Raw genomic sequence first — 23,155 nt, 5'->3', positions numbered from 1 at the left:
GGGAGCTGGCACAAAGGTGACCAGTGTGGCTCCCGCCCGGGGCCGTCCCTCCTCCCTGCTCAGCCCCCCCACCCCACCCCCTGGCCGGGCCCTCACCCTGGCCTGCGCATAGCGGGGACCCCGGGGCCCTTCCTCCACAGGCTCGGGACCACCCGGTCCCCGGGGCTGGGACCCTTTGTGCGGAGGACAAAGGGCTCCAGGGCAGAGCCTCGGGCCTGCTGACACTGCACGCCCTCCCAGATCAGGACAAAGGGTTGAGAGGAGGGGCTGAGGTTCTGATGCCTCAGCCAGTTTCTGTGGAGGCTGCAAGGGCAGGGAGGCCGCTGAAGGACAGGGGCCGGAGGGGACAGAGCACAGGCCGGCAGGTGCCGGGCTCCCCCTCCTCCTGAAACACTGGGACACGCTGGGCCAGGCGGGTCCCCGTGCCACAGGGTCCCCCCCTCCGAACTGGGTTCCAAGCCGGGACCCTCCTCGCACTCCCACCGCACACGGGCCTCAGTCGGCCCCAGACCACCCGGATGGGGCATCTGGAGGCCTGTGAGGGGGCTTTGGGGCCTCCCAGGTGTGTGTCCCACGGCCCAGAGGAGGGGTATCTCCAGCACGTCCAGCAGCTGTGAGGCCGCGGCAGGAAGGGGCCAGAGAGGACGCTGGTCAGCTGGACTGGGGGTGGCAGGGAACAGCTCTGAAAACAAGATCTGAAGTGACACACTGTCCTGGTGGCCAGAGCTGGGCTTGGCAGTGGGGTGGGCACAGGCACACCCAGGTCCCCAGCCCTGCCTGGGCCAGGCTCCTTGGGCATTCCGGGGGAGACGGCATGATGTGCTGACCCAAGCCAGCGTACCTGCTGATGCAGGGGTCCCCAGGGTAGAGCACCCATTTGAAAACCACGTATGCCCATTTTACACTCTGTGCCTGTTCCGTGCTGGCCGTGGCTCCAGGGGACCCCGTTCTGGGGACACCACCGTGAAGCAGACCTACAGGCCCCCCCCCAACCCCCCGGGGAAGCTCGATAAACAAGTCAGCAAATACACCCGTGGCTCAGCCCGGGCAAGAACCGGGGATGCCGATGAGAAGATGGGGGACTGCCGCACAGGTGCCCGGGTGCAGGAAGCACGTGCGAGGGCCCAGTCCAGGTCTCAGGGACACCCTGAGGCACGGCCTCCCTTGCCCAGCGCCCTGGTTTCAGGGCGAGCTCTCAGCAGAGAAACAAAGGGGGCAGAGAGCTGCCAGGCGTGAATCTGAGAACCCCAGTCCAGAGCTGGCCCGAGGGGGACAGTTCCAGAGACGGCTGGGAGATGGGAGTGTCCCCCCTGACACCGGGGGGCTCCCAGTCCGGCCGGGGGGACCTGCTGTCCATTTGCAATCCCCCCTCTGTCCACCTGGGGGCAGGCCCGGCCCAGGAGGAGGTGGCCGGGGTACAGCCGGCCGTAGCCGTCTCCTGGCGGGTGGCAGGCAGGTGAGCCAGGTGAGGCGGCTTTCCCAGCTGCCAGACCACAAAAAGGAAAGGAGCCCCTCCCAGCTCAGCCCGGAGCCCTCCCACAAGCACATAACCCCCCCGGGGCGGGGGGGCCCGTGGGCACGGAGCCTGGGGATGGCCCTTCCCCCACCTGGGGATCCTGGGTCCTGAGGGCGCCCCGAGTCACTGGGTCACCTGCCCAGCAGCCGGCCTTCTCCCTGGCTCCTCAGCGTCTCCCCAGTCGCACTGACCAAGCAAGGTACGGGCAGCTGGGTTTGAACTGACTTTATTATTCCGTAAATGTGAATTTTACAAAGCGCTATACAATTAACGATCACATCCTTCTGTTTGTTTGTAACGGATTTCCACCTCACGAATCGGCTCTGAGCGCGACAGAAGCCCTGGGTTTCCCGGTCGCCGGCGGACGTGTCTGTAGGGTCGAGTTACCGGTGCAGCGTCAGCCACGGCGAAAAAGCAACAGTCTTGACTCTGCTGAGTAGCAGCAGAAAGGAGAGAGGACGCACCTGCGGGGCTGGAACGGAGCTCGGGGCTCAGGAAACAGACCTCCTCCACGGCACAGGGACAGTGATCTCATTCGTTTATTAACAGTCGTGAGTTACAGCACTACCTAACAACCCCCACCAGACCGTGTGGCGGCGACAGTCTCCTTTATCAAAAGGCTCTTTTTCCCAAACATTCCGTCCAAAGCATGAATGGTCTGTTTGCACCCAGTGCCATCCACATGTTCAAGTCAAAAATATTTATACATTTTATACTTAAGTTCTTTTTTTTTTTTTTTGTCTGCTAAAAATAGTATTGCAAGTTTTGGCTTCTTTTGACATAAAAATTACAATCATGTGCAAAACGCTAACAATGAAGGGGTTGATCTGAATTCAAGCAGGTTGTCCAATCTGAACGCTCCAGATTCTGCATAATTTTCCTTTTCATTTTTTTTTCTTGAAGAAACAAAACAAACAAACAAACGGAACCCAGAACCTTTGCCATGTTAGAAACATCTTGTACCAAGCCCTAACGACCTCCCGGTGGCGGGTGGCGGGTATTCGGAGCTGGCTGGCTGACATGATGACACATCTATGCATCGCAGTAGTTAAAGCTCAAGACAGCTATGAACTCTCAATTCTGTGTTTAGGATTTACTGCTGGGAGAGGCAAACAGAGGTTTTCTCGCAGTTTTCGGTCGGTTAATGGGCCATCGGCCTCTTTCCGCGGGCATCAAGACACCTCCATAAAAATAACCCATCTGAGGGGAGTCTAGGCGGTAAATGGCTGGGGGTGGCACTGGGCTGGTGCTAGAAAGTTCTGCCGTTCGGAGGGAATAGGTCAGGGCCGGGCACACCAAGAGTCCCCGCAGATGCTCCGGCTCCGCCCCCCCCCCCCCCCCCCCCCGCCGCGCCCCACCCCTTCTGCCTTCCTTCCAGCTCCAAACACAAACGCCCACACAAACGCAAGCTCCCTCGCTTGCGCGGAGGAGATGTGAACCCCAGGCCCACGGTCAGCCAGCACCACGGCAGCCGGAGAGGGGCTGCAGGCCGCACCTGGGAAGCTATCTCCCCTGGCCTCTAATCCCCGGCCACGGCCACATTCAGGGGCAAGGTAAGACAATCGAACCAAACGCAAAGTTAAGCAACCACAGAGAACTCTGGGTGAGACCAGACACAGTGCAGAAAACAAGACAGAATTCAAGTACTGAGGCGCCCCGGCCAGGCCGGGGGGGGCCCCGCCAGCTCACAGTATCTGTCACATCTACCCGTCCCTTCTCCTGGACCTTTTGCACTCCGTCCCAGCTGCCTCCTGTGGCACAGCCCGTCCGCCGGGGGAGGATGGGCGCCCAGCCGGCTGCCCGCCACGTCCGCTCTGACGGGGTCCAGTCCCTTCTCTCCTCCTCAAAAAGGCGCGGGTCTAACTTAGCTCTATAATAGACTCTACATAGTGTATGCATATTGCTAATAGTCAAGCTTGGGAGTAAAGGTGCAGAAATGTCATAAATACTGAGTGGCTTGTCTCTCGGTCTACAGGGTCTGGGTGAGTCAGGGTCACGCTCACGGGACAGGAATTAGCCGTCTTGTAAACAGAGGAGGGGGAGGGTCCGGTTTTCTTAATTGGTTTTCCTTGGGAAAAATGATTGGAAGATGCTAAGGCACTCTGGAAGGCCCCTCCGAGCCCAGGCCCACCGCCGCCCGCCCCGCGGAACATTCAGGACGCGGAGGGAGCGCCCCGGCAGATACAATCATCAGCCATGCCCGTCTGCAAACGCTCCGGACCCACGTCCACCGCGGGACACTTTAGTGCAAAACGCTCGGCCTGGCCCGCCCGGGGCACAGGGGGAGCTCAGAACCCATTCACATTGAAGTATTAAAGTTTCACCCATAGCTCTTGCCTTCCTTACCCAGAACAAAACAGACGGCGGTTATGAACAATTAGGGGACAGAGGTCGCGGGACATTGTGCTGGCCTGAGTGGCGGTCAGGCCTTCTCTGTGCAGGCGCCACTGCCCCCACCGGGCCAGTGCACCCCTGCGTGACCTGGCCTCGGGTCGGGGGCCGCTCCCACTCTGGACCAGAGGGGAGAGAGGGAGAGCGAGCGAGCCCTTCTGCTGACGGCCGGGGCGGGCTGGCCATCTCCCCAGGGTCCTCAGGGATGGTCAAATTAAAGTGCACATTGGGGTGAGGAAGGGGAGCTGCAGGGGGGATGGGGGGATGGGGGTCAGCCTTACCCATCCCCACCCCCACCCCCCAGGCGCCGCCTGAGGATGCTGGGGGGAGGCCTTCTCGCAGTCCCAGGAGGGCCAGGTCCTGAGGGGCTCACACAGAGCCAACCCTACCTGGGCCCAAGTCGGGGGGGGGGAGGAGGTGGCAGAGAGAGAGGCGTATCTCGGGGCCAGGCGGTGGGTTCGGGGCCCCAACCTCCAGGCCCGGACCACCCTGGTCTGGGGCACAGGGGCTGCGATCAGCTCCCCCGTGCCTGCCCAAGGTCCCCCCACCCCTCTTCCGGGAGCCATCAGATCTTTCTGGAGGGTGGGCACATGTTTGGGCCGGCTGGAGGAGGCTGGAGGCTCCGTGCAGGGAGCCCCCTCCCCAAGCCTCCCCCAGGGCCTCTCCACACAGGGCAGCAGTCAGTAGGACCCTCAGTGGAAAGGGGCCTAAGCCCCTGCAGGCCGCCCGCAGCTGGGGGAGGCTCAGCTCTGTGGGTCCCGGGCAGGGACACCTACAGGCACACGCAGGCAGGTGGGCCTAATCTGCACCCAGTCGGGGGTGGGGAGAGTGCGAGGGAAGGGGAGGGGTCCAACAGACCCCTTCAGGTCCGGAAACCCAGGGGTGTCTCCGGTCTGGCCTACCGGCTGCCTGGGGCTCGGAAGGAAGGAAGCCCCTGGACAAAGTGGCCACCTGAGTGCTCCATGCAGCCCGGGCCCTCCCTCACCAAAACACAGCAACTCAACTTCAAAGTGAGCCTTCCAGCAACTTCTAGGGGCCCTTCCTCCGTGCACCCTGCCGTGCATTCCAGACTGCACCCCTACTGCTCCCCCCACCCGCGCACACCCACAGCCGCAGAGGCGCACACCCCAGGGTTTGCAGCACAAAACGGGGACCCACTCCAGCCCGGCCTGGCCTCTGCCTCCTCCCGAGCAGGGCTCGCAGCACCCTCCTGTGTCACTTGCCCCGGCTGCGTCTCCCTGCGACGGCCCTGCTCTGCACAGGAGGGAGGTGCGACCCAGGGCCGGGCGGGACCCGGATACAGATGACCCAGCCCCCCGCCACAGTGGGTTGGAGGCAGGGACACCAAATCCTCCCTAATTTTTTGCTCTTTTGGGTCTGAAAATTTTCAAACCATACATGAAATAGATCTGAATTAAGACAAAAACAAATAAACAGACAAACGTAATCCCAACGTGGCTGAGGGCTGTGGGGCGGCACCAGGGCCGTAGCCACGCCCCACAGGATGGCAGGTGGCGGGCGGGAGCCCGCGGGCGCTCATGGCAGCTGGCCCAGCCTGTGGGGCCCCGGTGCACCAAGGACCAAGGAGCTGGGGGACCAGGGGAGCCCACGGGCACAGGGTGGGAGGACAGAGATGCCGGAACCCTGCCTCCTCCTGTGGGCGGCCCATCCCGCTGCCCCCGCACACGCTCAAACACACACTCACACGCACACACGCTCTCACGCGCTCCCACACCCCACGCACACAGTGGACCCGGAAGGCCTGACCCCCGAGTCTCAGGAAGAAGGAAAACCAGAGGAGTTTGGCCCCCGGAGGCCCAGCCCTGGCCCCTGGCCCCTGGCCCCAGGGCGGTGAGCAGTGAGTGTCAGGGGGCGCGTGCCCCACACCCAGGCCCCCTGGGCAGAAGGGGCGGGCAGGGCGGGGAGGCAGGGCAGGCGGACCCCCCCTCTCCCCTCCCCCAGGCTCCCGTCCCCGTCCCCGCCCCCGCGAGGGGTGGGGGTGGGGCGGGGGGCGGGGCCACAGCCTGGAGGCTAACCTCGCAGGTATCAAAAGGGGCCCTGGGACCTTCCTCGCGAGGTCACCGGCGGACTCGTCCTTACAGTATATCGAATGCGTGTGTTTCCTTCATCAACTTTAAATACAAGCAGGATAAAAATCACATTTTTTTCAGGCAACAGTAGCAGTTCCGTAGGTAAGTGGCTTGATCACATTTGTTGTATTAGTAACGCATGCAAGCAGCTGGAAAACCGTCCCGCGGGCCGGCGGCTCCTCTACAAGGTCCCTGCGTAGGACGCCTCCTGTCTCCGGGCCGCCGCGGGCGTCTGCGGCCGGCTGGAGCTGGTGCCGCCCTGCTCGAAGGGCTGCGGGGGGCTCTGGGCGGCCGCGGGCGGCGGCTCGGGCGCGGCCACCTCCTGGATGACGGAGCCCGCCCCGTCCGCCTCCTCGCCGGCCTCGAACGCGGGGTTGTTGGCGGCGCTCAGGTCGACGTTCACGGCGTCAGTCCTCAGAGCCACGATGGTGGCGGCGTCGGCCCGCCGCTCCGCGTAGATGCGCTGCTCGAACACCTGCGCCGCGGCGGGCGGGAAGTCGGGGTCGAGGGGTGGGCCGGCGGCCGAGGAGCCCATGACCGTGCGGTACATCTCCACGCCCTCGGGCAGCATGGACTTGATCTTGGGCAGCCAGCGCTTGCGCACGCGGCGGGCGTTGGTACACATGTCGGCGGCGATCACGTTCATCTCACTCTCCTTGAAGCTGGGGGCGAAGTTCTGGCAGTACACTGCGAGCACAGGGGTGCGGGGGCACGGGCTGAGTGACCCCCGCCTCCCGAGGGGCCCCACCAGCCCCGGGGTCAGGGCACTTATTTGCTGGAGTGGCCACTCCTGAGCCAGTGGGCGCATGGCTGGGGGCCTCCAGAGACCTCATGGCCCCCCAGGCCTCTTCTGGCCTCAGCCTGAGGACAGGGGGTCACCCTTCTCTCCACTCCAGTCCTGGAGACCCTGCCCTGCTCCCTCGGGACAACTGGCATCGGGACACAAGGCCGTGGTACCTCCCTGAGCACCCACTGGCTGTGTGGCCTTGGGCAGGTCCCTGGCATCTCTGGGCCTCGTTTACCGCTGCCCCACCCACCCTGGGTCCCAGACCTGCTCAGACAAGCCTGATGGGTAACCCTGCCCTGGCCAGAAGGGGAGTCAGGGCAGGGAGGGCAGGCAGCCCTCGGCACCTGCTCGTCAGAGGCACTTCCTCACGGTCTGGACAAGGAGCCAGGCGGAGCCGGTCAGCACCTGCCCTCGGCCCAGCCCGCGCCGGGAGGAAGTGAGCCCCGGTGGCCGCATCCGTCATCACTGAAAACAGTGCCGAGCCTCTCCTTGGTCCTCCACTGGGGAGCCACAGGACCCCGCTCTGCAAGCCACCTGGGAGCCGGAGCCCGGTCCCCAGGGCGAGCCCCTCACACCAGCATCGGCCGCACACCTCCCGGCCTCTTCCCGGAGCCCCGCTGGCACTGCACGCTTTGGGACTCCCATTATCCACCACAAAGGCCCCTCTTTGCTCTAAAACAGAATTAGCCTCACAAGAGATGTTTTCCAAGCAAGGAAGTAAGACAGTGTCTCGTGAGCCGCCGGCCGCAGGAGGGCCGGCTCTCGGCCCGTCTGGCCCGATCGGAGCGGGTGGGCTCCTCCCGGGGCCGGGGCTGGGGCCGGGGGGCAGCAGTCGGCTGCGGAGATGGACCGGCTCCGCCCCCACGCGCCCAGGAGCGGGAGGCAGGAGCCAGCAAGCAGATGGCAAAGGCTCAAAATAACCTCGAAATGTAAATAAGGGGTTTTGTTCAAAAAGGAAAATTAGATCTATTTCACATATTAAAATAGTTTCGCACGCAGCTGAATCCATCATGCTTGGAAACCTACCAAGAACGTTAGCACCTCGAGACCTGGCTCCTGAGAGCTGTTCTTTTCTCTTTCCCCCCAGCCCTGCAGGGCCAGCCTGGTGCCGGCGAGAGGCCGCCCGCCCTGGCCGGGGTTCCCGGGGGACCCCGCCGCTCCTGCGCCCCCGACCCGGGAGACCCCGTCCACTTACGCTTCACAGCATTCAGGACCCGGCTGTCCAGAGGCTTGCGGCTTGGGTCACTAGTGGACGATCGGATGCCGGTGCCACAGCTGTTGGCCAGTGTGTTCCTGGCGGTGGGGGGGCGGGGGGTAGTCAGAGGTGCCATGGGAATGGGACTTTCCCACCCAGAAGTCTACCTGCCCCCCGCCTTGTGCCGCTCCTGACTTCCAAGGGTGCAGGGGTGGGGAACAGGCCCGCCACCTTCTGACCCACCCGTGAAGTGAAGCACGTAGGTCTTTGTTTTAGAGGGGGGGGTGGTCCACAGCCCTCCCCAGACCCAGGGCCCCCCTCCCTCACCTCCACAGTCCCCAGGCCGACACCCAAGTGTGAAGTCAGTAAGGTGGGGGCCTCACACGCGAGAGGCGTCAGCCACAGGAGACCCTCGAGGCTTCTGCACCTGCCCAGGGACCCACCTGTCAAAGAAGGTGGCGAGGAGCCGTCTCAGCAAGACCTTGTGCTTCACCCCTGCGCAGAGGTGGCAGTTCATCAGCTGACCTCGTGTGATGTAGACGCCAGAGCCTGTGAGCACCAGACACAGAAGAGTGAGGCGCTCGGCCTCCCCACCCACACAGCCCAAGGCCAGGACCTCCCCGGGAGGCTCCTGGGGCCAGAGCAGGTGCACAGGGGGGTGTGGGGAGCGGCGCAAGGCCACCCGACTTCTGGGTGCAGCACCCCAGGGCGTGCCCTGTCACCTGGAGGAGGCAGCCTTGGCCACGTGTCCCCAGATCACCCTGGCAGCCTCAGGGGTTTTCTCTGCTCAGCCCAGGGTTTGGGCAACGCTCCTCGCCTCTCTATCCCTTCCCCCAAACCGAAGCACCTCGGGCAGTGCTGGGGCCTGGAGTTCTGGAGGTCACCCGGCCCTGTGCCTGTGGGGGGAGGGGCGCTGCCAGCTCAGGGCAGGGGTGGGGGCAGTGAGCCCACACGGTACTGTTTACCCCAAAGAAACCTGGCAAGGCCCAGGGGCCCAGCAGGGCGCGGGCCAAGCCACAGAGGACACACTGCTCAGAGCGTGGGGTGGCCTCCATTTAACGGACGCTGCTTGCAGAGAAAGGAGCCCGCACCGGACGGTGCCCCTGACCCCCTGAGACAACAGTGCAGTAAATCCCAACGGGCTCTGGGGCCTCCTGAAGTCTCCTTCAGGCCTCTGTGACCCCAGCTGTCACAGATCACGTGCTGAATCTTGTGAAAAAGACAAGGGGGGGGGCTCCTTTCTCGGGGGGCAGGGTGGAAGGAAGACACGAGGAGGTGTTCTTGCGTGTGGGTCCCCAGCTGGGCGGCCTGGGGCTGGCTTCCCTCCACGGGCCAGGTCTCCGGGGGAGCCTAGGCCCACTGTTTAAACAGACACGTGATTCTGGATGGAGACCACCGCCGGGGGCGTCGGGTCAGTGTGGCCTGACGGTCCTCAGCCACAGCATTCCAGGTGTCCCTGAGGGCCACCCCGCTCCTGTCTGCAGAGGCTCCAACCCAACAGCAGAGCAGGTCACTCTGAGCCACACGGGGGACACCCCCTCATTGTGGGGAAACCTGTAAAGGGGGGGCTGGGACACAGTGGGGCCTGGGAACCTGATATCCAGCTTGCGTTGGGCCAGGGATGGTGGCCAGCCCTGGCCCCCGCCCCCAACCCCAAACCCGACAGGCTGTTAGCTGAAAGGCAAAGCCACCCCTCTCCGCCCTGTTCTAAGGTTGCCTGTTTGGACAGTGGCTCCCAGCAGAGGGGACAGCTCAGGCAGAACCCTATGATGCTGCCCAGGGCGTGGTGGTCAGGAGTGCCCAACAGGACTGGCAGGGGGGGGGGGGTGGGTGGGCAGAAGCTCACAGAAGGTCCACGCCAGCACTGGAGGGAGGGAAGGAGCCCATGGGTCCTGGCCAGCCTGTTAGGGGCTCCCCCGGCCAACCAGGAAGACTCCTGGGAAATGGTTCCACCTCCCTAGCGAGGGTGACAAATGGCTCCACCTCCCCGCCGAGGGTGACGGCAGCATCTTCTGTCTTCCCTGTGAAGAGCCTTAGAAATCTACGAGGGGCCTGCGAGGCCAGATGCATCCTCATGTCGAAAAGATAAGTATTTCTGACAAAGGCACCCGGCCCTAATGGGCTTTCGGACTCTACTGTGTCGTTCGCTTTTGCAGAATTCCGTTTCTGACTCGGACCTGCGTCTGGAGCCTCGGTCGCTACCCGTCAGCGCAGCGATGGGGCGCTCTGGGACTTGGGGGAGGGGGGCCTGTGCGCTGTATTCGATTTGGTTTTATCTGCCACCTAAATTAAAACACAATCGTGATTGCAGCCCCTGCCAATCAGATGCGCGACCAGCCCAGGGGATTCAATTAAAATGCTAAATTAATTCAATTGAATAACTCCTCTTAATGACACATTCTCCTAAAAGGAAATTAGAGAAAATTTAAGATGTTCTTTTTTTTTTTTTTTTTTTTTTTTTTGACTGATTAGTGATGAGTACATTGTTCAGAGCTCTGAAGGAAAGAAAGTAAACGAGGGCATCTGCACACAATAGACAGGGCGGGGAGGGGCACTTCACCTGCCACCAGCTCTAGCTTCTCGCCAGGGTCCCCTTCTGAGTAGAGCTTGGGGTGACAGCGGTACCCGATCTGGCTGATGAGGCTGGCGGGCAGCGCCACCAGGTCGCGGCGGATGAGGACACAGGAGCGGCTCTCCAGCGGCATGGGTTCTGGTTTCTCTTGCACTGCGGACACAGACCCGATCTGGTTAGGGGTGCTCTCAGGCACGGAGATGGAGATCCTGCCCAGCCAGGCTCGGGTCAGACCCTCCAGGGTGGGCTCGATTGCTCCCTCCCGGCCTCCGTGCCCTCCCCACTCTCTCCCTGCCCACCTCACCCTGACCTCTGCAGGGAGGACCAGAGTGGAAAAGTGAAGGGAAGAAGGCAGGGAGGGATGCCCACCCAGACCTGTGAACAAGCTCTGAGGGCCCGGGAGGTGCCCACCAGACACAGGCCTGCAGATCAGGCAGGACTGAGGGCTCAGGATGGCACGTGCAAGGGGCTGGTCGGAGGGCAGCCGGGCTGGCCCCGAGGTCTCATCGGGCACTCTGCCGGGTGGAGTGCAGGCCTGGAGCGCATAGGGCCTGCACTGTGCCCCTGGCCTGGTTGCTGGGGCGGTCCCATTCCACAGGTGGGGGCACACAGGGCCTCTGCCTGCCAGTGGGCGCTTCGCGGAGGCTGTGCCATGCTGCCGGGACGAGAGACAGTTCCGTAAGTACCTGCCAGCAGTAAAGCTGGGCAGTGGCACTGTCGGGCAGGGCACCCAGGGCACCTCCAGCCCTCCAGGTGGTCTGGGAATGCTCCTGACAAACCACTGCCAGCTGACAGTCAGGGTCCCTGAGCTCACCGAACCTGCAGCTACGATGGGGCAGGGGCTGAGCCCCCTCTGATGTCCCCAAGCCACACGGGAGCATAAGAGCAGCTGGACGTGAAGGCCACTGTCCTCCCCCCTCCCCTCCCCTCCCGAGGCCCCCCCCCCCCCCCTCCCTGGCTTGGATACAGGCCCTCTGGCCAGTCTCTCAAGGCCGGGGTGGGGCTCCCCCGCTAGTGCTCATGAAGGCCCTGAGTCTACTGGGCACCAGCCACACCGAGTGCCGTCCAGGTGCTGGGGGGGCAAGGAGAGGCCCTCAGAGGATGCCCCGTCGGGGGCTCATCAGGTAGCCAGGCTGGGTGGGGACAGACGCCGCACGGAGGCTCCCGTGGTGGAGAGGACTGAGCCCCACCAGGCTTTGTGTCCCAAGACCCCTTAAGTAGGTGCCCCCAAGTCCAGCCCCACATCCTCCCCCATCTCCCTGCAGCCCCCTGGTCTCCTTGCCCCCCAACCCCAGCAGCCACACAAGCCGCACGCTCATCACAAGGTCAGTGAAGGGCCTCTGCACGGGGCAGGGCTCCAGGGCAAAGCCCCCTGCCACACACATGCTGCCACCAGCCCGGCACGCTTCACCCCGCCTCCCTCACCCTGTGTCCCCAGCACATGGGCCACTCTGGGTCACCTCCCAGGAGGGCCACCTGCTCCCGGTCAGCTGCCGTCACTGAGAAATCACAGCTGGTCCGGGGCAGGGGACTCCCCCACACAGCTGGCAGAGAGCACGGCCCAGCCCGCCCTCAGCCACCCAGACACAGGGGCAAGGTCTGCATGCCGGCAAGGGCCTCAGGCTGCTCAGAGGGTCACTCAGGGTTGGGCCCTCGTGGTCAAGGACACCAGTTCTCTGTAGAAGCCTTAGTGGCTCCTGGGCCAGAGGAGGTGGCTGTAGAACCTTATAGTGCCCAGCCCAGGCTGGAACCTGCTCTCCATCAGGCTCCAGGCAGGGACAGCTGGCCACTCAGGCTGCAGCAGTGGTCCTGTCCCCTCCGCATTGTGACCCATCCCCGCTTAGGGGGTCCCAGGAAAATTCAGCACCTGGCCTCACTGTGGCAGGTGCCAGGTTGGGCCGGGCCACAGACCTGGGAAAGCCACACGGGGGCTGCTGCCAAGGGGCTTCAGGAGACAGGGTGGCAAGGAGGCGTCTTGGGCAGACCCTCACCCCCAAGCGGCCAGAACCCGGCAGCCTCAAGCTCCCGTCGGGGGGGTGGTGGGGACCAGCCTCCTGGAGCCACATGAGAGCCCCCCTAACCCTAACCCTAACCCAGCACCCCCTCACCCCCCAGATCAGGGCTCAAGTGGGGGGGGGGCAGTCGCTCTGGGGAACGGGAGGCACCTCCCACCAGGTGTGTGTGGGGAACGCGGGTGGGGGCAGATGAGCCGAGAGCAACAGAGAACCTTCCAAACCTGGCATACCCGGGGGCTCAGGGAGCACAGGAAAAACAACCCGGGTGGTATTTTAAAACATAATTACCCGCCCCCGCCCCCCCCACGGCCTGCTGTGATTACACACGCAGACGCAGAGCCAAAGCCAGCGCCGCGGCATTTACATAAAGATCGCTCACCAACAGAAATAACGGCGTCCACAACGCAGCCTGCCGTGTTTCTCCAAACAGCAGAAGTTGTTTCCGCTCCTCTCGCCTGCCCCCCGACCCGCCCCAGCGCCAGCCCCAGCCCCCCACCCCGGCCCCGGCCCCCCCCCCCCCGCCCCCGCCCCTGCCCCCCGCCCCCGGCCCCCTACCCCCCAACCCCCCATCCCCGGCCACCAGCCCCCCGCCCCCTACCCCCCAACCCCCCACCCCCGGCGCCCAGTCCCCGCCCCCGGCCCCCACCCCCGGCCCCCACCCCCGGCCCGGCCCCCGGCCCCAAGCCCCAAGCCCCCTACCCCCCAACCCCGGCCACCAGCCCCCCGCCCCCGCCCCCCACCCGAGCCCCCACCCCCGGACCCCCGCCTCAGCCCCCGGCCCCCGGCCCCCAGCCCAGCTCCGGAGAGCCAGAGACTAGCAGATCCAGAACACCCAGAACAGCCTCTTCTATTTCTGCTCTGCCTAGCGCGGATACTGCGCCAGCTAAAAATACCTGAACCCGCGTGGTGGCTCATCTGGAAAGGTGCGCCCAAAGCCTTCCCTGCCCCTGCCCCTTCCCCGGGCCCCAAGTCTCCTCCTCCCAGGGAGAGGAGGGGGCAGCTTACGACCAGGTTCTGGGAGCCTGGGAGAGCGTGCACGGGGCCCCTCGCATGTCCCCGTGGCCTTCGGCAGGCGTCCCTGACTGGGGGGCTGGCGGGAGGCCCCTCGGTGGGCTGTGGGCAGGGACACGGCAGCCCGCAGACGGACCCACGGATCACACTGAGGTCACTCGGGGACTGGCCACCGCGGCGGAACCACCACCCTCACCATCAACGGCCTCGTTTTCAACCAGCAACAGCTCCAGTCTCCAGGACCATGGGCTCCGAATATTTTGGGCCCATGGAATTTGGAGAGAAGCACATGAAAGTGAAGAGCAATTAGGTGTTTGTCCCGAGAGGTGAGTAATTGCTCTCCCTGTAGGAAAGGTGAGTCCTGGTCAAAAGGCCTCTACGGAATGATCCAGAACAGTAGCTGATCTGGGCCAAAGGGGCAGTTGCAACCAAGGACAGGCAGAGTTTCCCTCGGATCACCGGACAGAGAAAACTGTAACTGTGGACACAGGACTCATGGGTGGACCCGCCAGGGACTCTGGGCACCAAGAAGGGACCCAGCTGCTCCCTGGCTCAGTGACGCTGCGTGAATCCGGCCAGCGAGGACATCGTGCTGGGTGAGAGGAAACCAGCACAGAAGGACAAGTCCCGTCAGATTCCACTGGCTGTGGGGCCGAGAGGAGTCGGACCCACAGGGACAGACAGCACGGGGGGGCAGGGTGGTCGGCGTGTAACGGGACCGAGTTCGGTCTGGGAAGATGGACACCCCTGGGGACGGACGGAGGGGACGGCTGCACGGCAGCGTGAGTGTGCCCGACGCCCCCGAACTGTGCCCTCAGCAACAGCTGTCACGGCAAATCCTGCGTCACGATATTCCAGCCCAACAACACGATTCTCTTGAAAGAATGAAAGGCCTCTGTGGGAGACGAGGGCTGTGGTCCTCACTTCGCAGTCTGTTAAGCACGGATAGAAGGCAGCGCTGGTGACGCAGGCCTGCAGGGGCCCCGGGAGGGTCACCGACCTCCGTCCCTGCACCTTCGCGCTCTCCTGTGGGTCACTGACTGGGAACCTGGAGGAAGTGATGGACTCTTTCCCCAAACAAGACACGCAGAGTCCCCAGCCCACGGGATGCTGGTGCATCACCACGCCCCAACGGTGTGGCCTCTGTTACTGTCCCCAGATGCACAGAGTGTCTCTGGCGGCCCCTCGGAGATGGCCTAGGCAGCCCCCATCCTTGGCAGGGAGCCCCCACCAATGTGTGTGGCCGCCAGCAGGTGACCGAGCCCCTGGGAGGTTGGGCGCGGAGGTGTGGGGACAAGGGAGGCAACACTCAGAGTACGTGTCATTTGTTAAAATGGCACAATAAGAAATCGAACCCCTAGTTCTTGATTATATCGGAAAACACAACGTAAAGCCAAACGGAAAGAAAAAGGCCAGTCACACTACCCACTTTCAACTAACTATAAACCGATCGTAACGGTATGTGCGGGCAAGCGAAGGGACACGCGGTCCACAGCACGGAAACAGGCCGGCACAGACACACTCGGCTGAGTTGTGACAAAGGTTTGCTCGCCACTCCACGGGGGAGGTGACAGCTGCTTCGGCACGTGGTGCAGAGGAAGCAGCCAGGCACGGACAGATCACAAAAGTGAAGCCGCCCTTGATCTGAGCCTCACGCCTGACGCGGAAATTGACAAAGATGACCCGGGACCTTGCGTAAAACACAAAACTACAAAACTTCCAGAAGAGACTCTTCGTGAACTCGGGTTTGGCGAAAAGCTTACACACGACCCCGAAAGCACAGCCCCTGAAGGAATGGCCTGATTAGCGGGACCCCACGGAAGGGAAAGCCTCCCGCAAAGACAGCGGCCCCAGCCTGCAGGCCTGCACCCGACAGGCGATTTGTGCTGAAAACCCGCAGCGGCTCTCAATGCCCGACAGCCAGAAAACGGACAGCTCGATCTTTAAAATGGGCAAAAGATCCAAACAGATGCTTGGTGAGAGAACACACAGACGGCAGACCGGCACCAAAGAGGCAGCCACGTTAGCCACCGGAAACTCCAAATAAAACCACATGGAGACACCACTCCACACGCACGGTGCGGCTGAACTTGCGGCCTGAGTGGGGCGAGGGGTGGCCACTGGGCGCTGGTCCCCAGCCACAGTGCACACGGGGACACAGACACCCCAGGGGATGGCTAGGCAGGGGGACACGGGCACTCCAGAGGATGGCTGGGCAGGGGACACGGGCACTCCATAGGCGGCTGGGCGGGTGACAAGGACACTCCAGAGGATGGCTGGGCAGGGGACACGGGCACTCCATAGGCGGCTGGGCAGGGGACACGGCACTCCAGAGGATGGCTGGGCAGGGGGGCACGGGCACCCCGGGGGACGGCTGGGCAGGGGGACACGGGCACCCCGGGGAACGGCTGGGTAGGGGACATGGGCATCCCGGGGGATGGCTGGGTAGGGGACTCGGGCATCCCAGGGGATGGCTAGGCAGGGGGACACAGGCACTCCAGAGGATGGCTGGGCAGGGGGACACGGGCACCCTGGGAGATGGCTAGGCAGGGGAACACAGGCACTCCATAGGCAGCTGGGCAGGGGACAAGGACACTCCAGAGGATGGCTGGGCAGGGGACACAGGCACTCCATAGGCCGCTGGGCAGGGGACACGGCACTCCAGAGGATGGCTGGGCAGGGGGCACGGGCACCCCGGGGGACGGCTGGGCAGCGGGACACGGGTACCCCGGGGAACGGCTCGGTAGGGGACACGGGCATCCCAGGGATGGCTGGGTAGGGGACTCGGGCATACCGGGGGGCGGCTAGGCAGAGGGACACAGGCATTCCAGAGGATGGCTGGGCAGGGGACACGGGCACTCCATAGGCGGTTGGGCAGGGGACACGGGCACTCCAGAGGATGGCTGGGCAGGGGGACACGGGCACCCCAGGGAACGGCTGGGTACGGGACACGGGTATCCCGGGGGGCGGCTAGGCAGGGCGACACAGGCATTCCAGAGGATGGCTGGGCAGGGGACACGGGCACTCCATAGGCAGCTGGGCAGGGGACACGGGCACTCCAGAGGATGGCTGGGCAGGGGGACACGGGCACCCTCGGGAACGGCTGGGTAGGGGACACGGGCATCCCGGGGGACGGCTAGGCTGGGGGACACAGGCACTCCAGAGGATGGCTGGGCAGGGGACACGGGCACTCCATAGGCGGCTGGGCAGGGGACACGGGCACTCCATAGGCGGCTGGGCAGGGGACACGGGCACCCTGGAGATGGCTGGGCAGGGGACACGGGCACTCCATAGGCGGCTGGGCAGGGGACACGGGCACCCTGGGGGATGGCTGGGCAGGGGGACACGGGCACCCCGGGGGATGGCTGGGCAGGGGGACACAGGCACTCCATAGGCGGCTGGGCAGGGGACACGGGCACCCCGGGGGATGGCTGGGCAGGGGACACGGGCACTCCAGAGGATGGCTGGACAGCTCTTCCAAAGCTGAACGCAGGCTGAGTGTGGGAGCCACACCCCCTCACCTGGGTGTTCAGCCAGGGAAACGGGATGAAGACAGTCCGCTCGGGCCCTGAGCAAGGACGTGGACAGCGGCTCTGCTCACAAATGCCCTGACTGTAGACGGTCCAGTGTCTCGTGTGGGGACAGAGAACAGATCGGTGACCGCCAGGGGATGGGGTGGGGGTGGGTGATGTCGGGCGGCACGGAGGGTTGACGGAGCTGCTGTATATCGTGAGCGCCCAGGCGGCCCGCCCAGCGTTGCCCTGCCCTGCCCCTTGCTGCTGGGCCCCAGGAGGCCCCCCCAACACCCACCAGGCAGGCAGTTCTGAAAGGGCCACACCCACAAAGGCGCCCATGTGTCTGAACACAACCGTGTTGGCATCCTGAATGCAGGGCAGGGGGTCCTTCCAAAAGGCGCACTTGGGCCCCGAGGGGTGGGGCAGAGCATCAGCAGCTGGGGGTTATCACAGATGACTGCTCTTTCACGTGAAGACAGAAATGCCACCAATGTAGCCACGTCCCCCAGCGACTGTGAGACAAACCCTATTTTGCGGGGGCTAAAAGGCAAGGAAGGACAGAAGGCATCTCAGAACCAACGAGATCCCAGCACAAAATAAAATGTCTGGCAGCGAAAGCCCCGAAGAAAGAAACCTACGAGCGGACACAGAAACGCTGAGGAGAGACTGTGTGCAAACACCCTGCCGGGGGCCCCCCATGCAGGAACAGTCTCCGTGCACAGGTAGGGTCCCCGGGTCCCCGTGCGCAGGCAGGCGCAGGCACAGCGGCCGGACAGGATGTGAGGCTCTGACCCTGCAGCCCTGGACGGCACCCAGGGCGACCCTGAGCCGCAGCTCCTCTGGGCCCCGGCTCATAACATTCCAAACCTCCTCTGGGAGGCTCCCCGTCCAGCTCAGCCAGTCCCACTCAAACCTGCCATGGATGCTGCCTGTCCCCAGACCCCACAGGTCTGCCGGTTTTGTGTCCAGCACCCACGTCTGGCCCTGGGAGACCCCACCGAGGCCCCAGCTGGTGTCCCGGCAAACCCAGCGGCTGCCCGCACTGCCAGCCTGACCGCATTCTCCTCCGTCAGCTCCGCGGACTCGAGACGTCCACCGTGGACGGCCTGGACAGATCCTGGTCCGTGACACCAGGTGACACTGGTCACCCTGAAAACACAGTGGGGCTCTGCGTGCCCTGGGACCGTGTTTATGTAAGATGCACGCATGGGCTATGCTTGAAGACAAAACACGGGACGCAAGGCCGCTGGAAGACAGCGGGAGGCGGAGCAACGGGTGGAGACCTTCTACACTCTACCCCAGTGTGACCTTCTACACTCTTTACAAGGATTAGCGCACATCAGCTACACAAACACAAACGCATTTAACCTGTGAGGTGCCCCAGAGACCCCTGTACGGCAATGGGGGAGTGACCCCCCCATCAAGAACTCCAAAAGCTGCATTAAAAATAAGGTGCTGGAGAGGCCCCAGGGCAGCTCAGTCAGTTAAGTGTCGGACTCTTGATTTCGGCTCAGGTCAAGGTCTCACCGATCTTGGGTTTGAGCCCTGAGCCCACACTGTCAGTGTGGAACCTGCTTGGGACCCTCTCACTCCCTCTCTGCCCCTCCTGCTTGCACAGACTCTCTCTCAAAATTTAAAAAAAAAAAAAAAAAAAAAACTTAAAAAAAATTAGTCTCAAGGCCAGGCCCCTGAGCTGAGGGGACAGCTGCCGTAGGGCTGGGTGGGAGGGACAGCCGGGCCTGGAGCGTGCAGATTCGAGGGGCCTCGGCCTGGGAGATGGCCCGGCTTCCCCTCAACTTCCTGCCACCACTAAGCAGCACGTGTGCAGGACCAGATTCAGAAACCAAAGAAAGGTGAAATCGGGGATGTGGTGCCCACGTGCAAGATGGCAGACTCGGGGGCCTGCCGGGAGGAGGCGGTCTGGGAACCCCAGGACCAGCCGTGGCCTTGGAGCCGCGGCGAGCACCTCGCCGGCTCCCACCTGAGGCCTCTAACGACGGACCGTCTGTGGAGGAGCGCTGGCGGGAGCTCCCAGATGCTTCCTACCGTGTCGAGCTTCAACGAAACTCAGCAGGAACAGGGGGAAATGAGTAATAAGAAACCAATTTACAAAAAGACATTAGATCAGACCCAAGGTGGTCCGTCCCAGACAATGGCCACCACCCGTGGAGCGCCTGCTCTCGACAGGGCAGGAAACGTAGCAACACAATGGGAAGCTGCACCAGAAAACCAGAATCTGTGGGAAGGATCAGACCCTGGACGGAAGATCGGTGTCGCTGGAGGAGACGGAACAGAGCAGGTGACGGGAATGCCAACCTGGAAAAGAATGCCAATATCCAGACTGAAGCGGAGAAGGGAAACACAAGAGTCACAAAGAGCGAAAGAGACACGGAACGTGGGGCAAGCATGACCCCGTGTCCCGGGAGCCCAGGAGCCCGGCGGCGCACGGGAGCCAGGGTGACCAAGAGGTCCCAGCTAAGAGGGAGAGGGCCGGGCCCTGAACACGCTCCTGGATGGAGGCCATGCTCAGATGGATGTTGGACTCTCTAACCCTGAAGACAGCAGCCCCCACACTCATAATAAAAGAAAGGGAAACAGAACCAAATGGCTGATCAGCCAGAAAGGGGGAAGATAGAGAAACACAGATCAGAGGTGACGGATGGGAAATTGCTAGAAAGACGGGACATGAAACCCAAAGACACCAGTGATTACACGAGATGGAACCAGACTGTGCGCGAGAAGACAATGAAGGTTTGTTAAGCCCGGACAAAAACACCAAAACCCACGACACATCATGAAGCCGCGTGGAGACGGCATAGCGCGGCCGCGGCCACGGACCGGGGCGGCCGGCGGGCCAACCTGAGAGCACGCGACACTCCAGCACGGCAGGGGACGACATAAGAACCACCGTACGCGGCCACCCCAGCAGGAACACGAGAACAAACGTGCGGGCGCGTGTGGGATGCGACGTAATCATCGGTGCAGTTCATTAAGCTGACGGCCTGGCTGCTTCCTTCAGTGCATACGGAACATATTCTGGGGCATAAAGCAATTCCTGACGAATTCCAGAGCAGTGAGGCGGTATGAAATTCACGGGGCATTTGATTTGGAAACTTCAACAAAAACATGACCAGAAAACCCAAAGTGTGGTTGGAAGTTGAGGGACACGCCGTCGCACAAGCCAAGGGTCGAGGAAAACACCGCGACTCAGTGACACAACCAGAAAATCTGTTTCGTGGGTGACGATGAAAACGCGCGAGACAGGGTGAAGCCAGCCGCGCGGCCCAGGAAGTGCGTGGCCCCACGCGTACTTACCGTAAAAGGCTGAGAAGTCAGTCATCTGAAGATCTGTCCTTTTTTTTTTTCAAGTTTATTTAGAGTGGGGGAAGGGCAGAGAATGAGGTGGACAGAGGGTCCGAAGCAGGCTCAGTGCTGAGAGCTGAAAGCCCGACAAGGGGCTCGAACTCACAAACCTTGAGATCATGACCTGAGCCAAAATGGAGTCAGACGCTCAGCCGACAGAGCCACCCAGGCGCCCCGAAGGATCTGTCTTAAAAATCCAGGGCAAGAACAGCGAATAAACTCAGAGAAAGTTGTAGTACGGTGAGATGAAAACATATACGAAGACAGAAAATAGAGAAAAAAAATCCAAAAGTTGGTTCTCCGAAGAAAAAGGGAAAGGAAAAAAGGCACAAACTAACAGTGTTCGGAACACAGCACAGGCCCCTGCAGGACGAGGGCCTGTAGACCTCCAGGGTGAACAGACCGACGGGAAGTATTTGAGGCTGTCTGGGGCACACACGACTTTAGCTGCACGTGTTTCTGTTAATTAATGAATTATCTTGAGAGACAGAGAGAGCAGGGGAGGGCAGAGAGAGTGTGGGAAGAGAATCCCAGGCAGGCTCCGCACTGTCAGCACAGAGCCTGATACGGGGCTCGAACCCAAGAACCGTGAGATCGTGACCTGAGCCGAAACCAAGAGTCGGGCGCTTAACCGTCTGAGCCCCCCAGGCGCCCGGGAGATCTTTCTTTAACGACATAAACGGCATCCTTAGGTCGTGGGCTGCACGGAACACACGAGGGGACGGCCCTGCTCCAGACGTCAGGAGGGACCTTAAGAGGATGTTAGGGGACAAGTTCACGCCAATGAGTCAGAAAACCAGATGCGGCTGACAACTGTCCGGAGAGGCAGGAGCACGCTTCCAGGCGGACCGAGTCCTCGACTGAGAAGACCTACAAGTACAAAACAGGCGGGAAGGAATTCTCGGTTCATTTCAGAAGGTGGATAACCCCGCAGGGAAGCGTGAGGCACCGTCTGAAGGGAAATGAGACACGCGGCCCGGTGCTCGCAAGTGAGGAACGTCCAGGCTCGCTCCCGCGGCGGGTGGCCGCCCGTGAAACGGATCTGACCCTCGAGGCGCTCTCCGTGGCCCCCAGGCCCTGGTTCGGAGCCCCCCCCCCGCCTCCTCCGAGGCGGGCGTGGGGGCGGGGATGTGTCTACACCGGGGCGCCCACACCGCGTGTGGGGCCTGTGCCAGCAGATTTCCTGGCGTTGAGGCCGGAGCCCAGGACCGTGCAGGCCACGTACCCAGGCTCCCACTGAAGCAGGTGGCCCCCTTCCACACTGCCTGAGGCCCCTTCCGGGGCACGGACACTGCAGAGGGCCTCACACCTCAGGACGGTCACCAAAACCGGGCAAAAAAAAAAAAAAAAGGAGGAGGAGGCCGAATGCAGAAATTCAATCGTAACTAGGCCGAACTTATTCCAGAAACACAAGTGTTTTGTTTTTTTAACGTTCAAAAAAGCAATCAGCATAACTCAGAAAAGTAACGGGCAGAAGAGGAAAGCGGGATGCCTGGTTCAGTACTTAGAGACGAGGCTTTTGTTAAAATTCAACCCTGATTTATGAAAAAGAAACACACCAACCTCTTAACGTAAGAAAAGAACGTCCTTAACCTCATAACACGCATCACAAAAGCCTAGAGCAAATATCCCACCTCAAGATGAATATTGAACGCGTTTCCTGAGCTCAGAGATGAGACGAGTGAACCAGAAGGTCTGGCCAGTACGGTCGGGCAAAAAGGAAGCAAAAGGGCCAGGAACAGAAATAAAGCCACCATTGCCAGCAGGTGACAGGATGGGACACAGAGAAAATCTGAGAGTCTGCAGGGAAACTACTGGAATAAATGAGTGGGCGGTGGCCAGGTTTTTTTTTTTAATACTTAAAAAAATTTTTTTTTGTTTTTATTAGTTTTTATTTACTTTTCAATGTTTACTTTTCTTAATTTTTTTTTTAATATTTTTATTTATTTTTGAGACAGAGAGACACAGAGCATGAGCAGGGGAGGGGTGGAGAGAAAGAGGGAGACACAGAATCCAAAGCAGGCTCCAGGCTCCGAGCTGTCAGCACAAGAGCCCGACGCGGGGCTCGAACTCACGGACCTTGAGATCATGACCTGAGCTGAAGTCGGACGCTTAACCGACTGAGCCACCCAGGCGCCCCTCAATGTTTACTTATTTTTGAGAGAGGGACAGAGTGTGAGCGGGGGAGGAACAGAGAGGGAGGGAGACACAGGATCCGAAGCAGGCTCCAGGCTCCGAGCTGTCGGCGCAGAGCCCGACGCGGGGCTCGAACCCTCGGACCGTGAGATCGTGACCCGAGCCGAAGTCAGACCTCTGACCAACTGAGCCACCCAGGGGCCCCCAGATTTGCTTTTAAATAATAAATCCAATGTGTTTCTACATACAAGCAACAAACAATAAAAAAAAATACCATGTAGATTCAATCAAAAAATGAATTTCTAGGAATTAATCTAACAACAGACATGCAGAGAATTACAAAACAGTCCCAAGAAAACCCGAAAAAGATGTAAGTAAATGGAGGAAACACCCAACATTGGAGGGATCTCAGCACAAGCCTGATCTGCAGAGTCAACGAAATCCCAACCAAACCCCGCAGGTACTTTTGTGTGGCATTTGACAAAACACGTAAAAATGCAGAAAAATGGCAGGACGGCTGTAAGGAACAAAACCAGAGGCCGACCTTACGCAGGAATGCGGGCG

General features: G+C 61.7%; 1 protein-coding gene across 5 annotated transcripts in view; it reads right to left on the bottom strand.

Annotated features, from left to right (window-relative positions):
* Nucleotides 1-1,726: 1,726 nt before the first annotated feature.
* The window catches only part of NACC2 (NACC family member 2), a 70,954-nt gene continuing 49,525 nt past the window's right edge, over nucleotides 1,727-23,155 (bottom strand). For 4 of the 5 annotated variants that reach the window (XM_053204380.1, XM_053204381.1, XM_053204382.1 and 1 more), the window contains 4 exons: nucleotides 10,540-10,704; nucleotides 8,423-8,528; nucleotides 7,980-8,077; nucleotides 2,238-6,684 (listed from right to left, as the gene is read on the bottom strand). In XM_053204380.1, coding sequence (XP_053060355.1) covers nucleotides 6,179-6,684; nucleotides 7,980-8,077; nucleotides 8,423-8,528; nucleotides 10,540-10,704 — 875 coding nt within the window. In that variant the 3' untranslated portion in view covers nucleotides 2,238-6,178. Of the gene's footprint in view, nucleotides 6,685-7,979; nucleotides 8,078-8,422; nucleotides 8,529-10,539; nucleotides 10,705-23,155 lie in introns of all 5 variants that reach the window. The other variant, XM_027051774.2, reaches the window with a different exon arrangement.

This window comes from Acinonyx jubatus, chromosome D4 (assembly GCF_027475565.1).
Source record: "Acinonyx jubatus isolate Ajub_Pintada_27869175 chromosome D4, VMU_Ajub_asm_v1.0, whole genome shotgun sequence".
Taxonomy (NCBI): Eukaryota; Metazoa; Chordata; class Mammalia; order Carnivora; family Felidae; genus Acinonyx; species Acinonyx jubatus.
The sequence above is the reverse complement of the archived record's forward strand: the minus strand, read 5'-3'. Positions and strand labels throughout refer to the sequence as shown.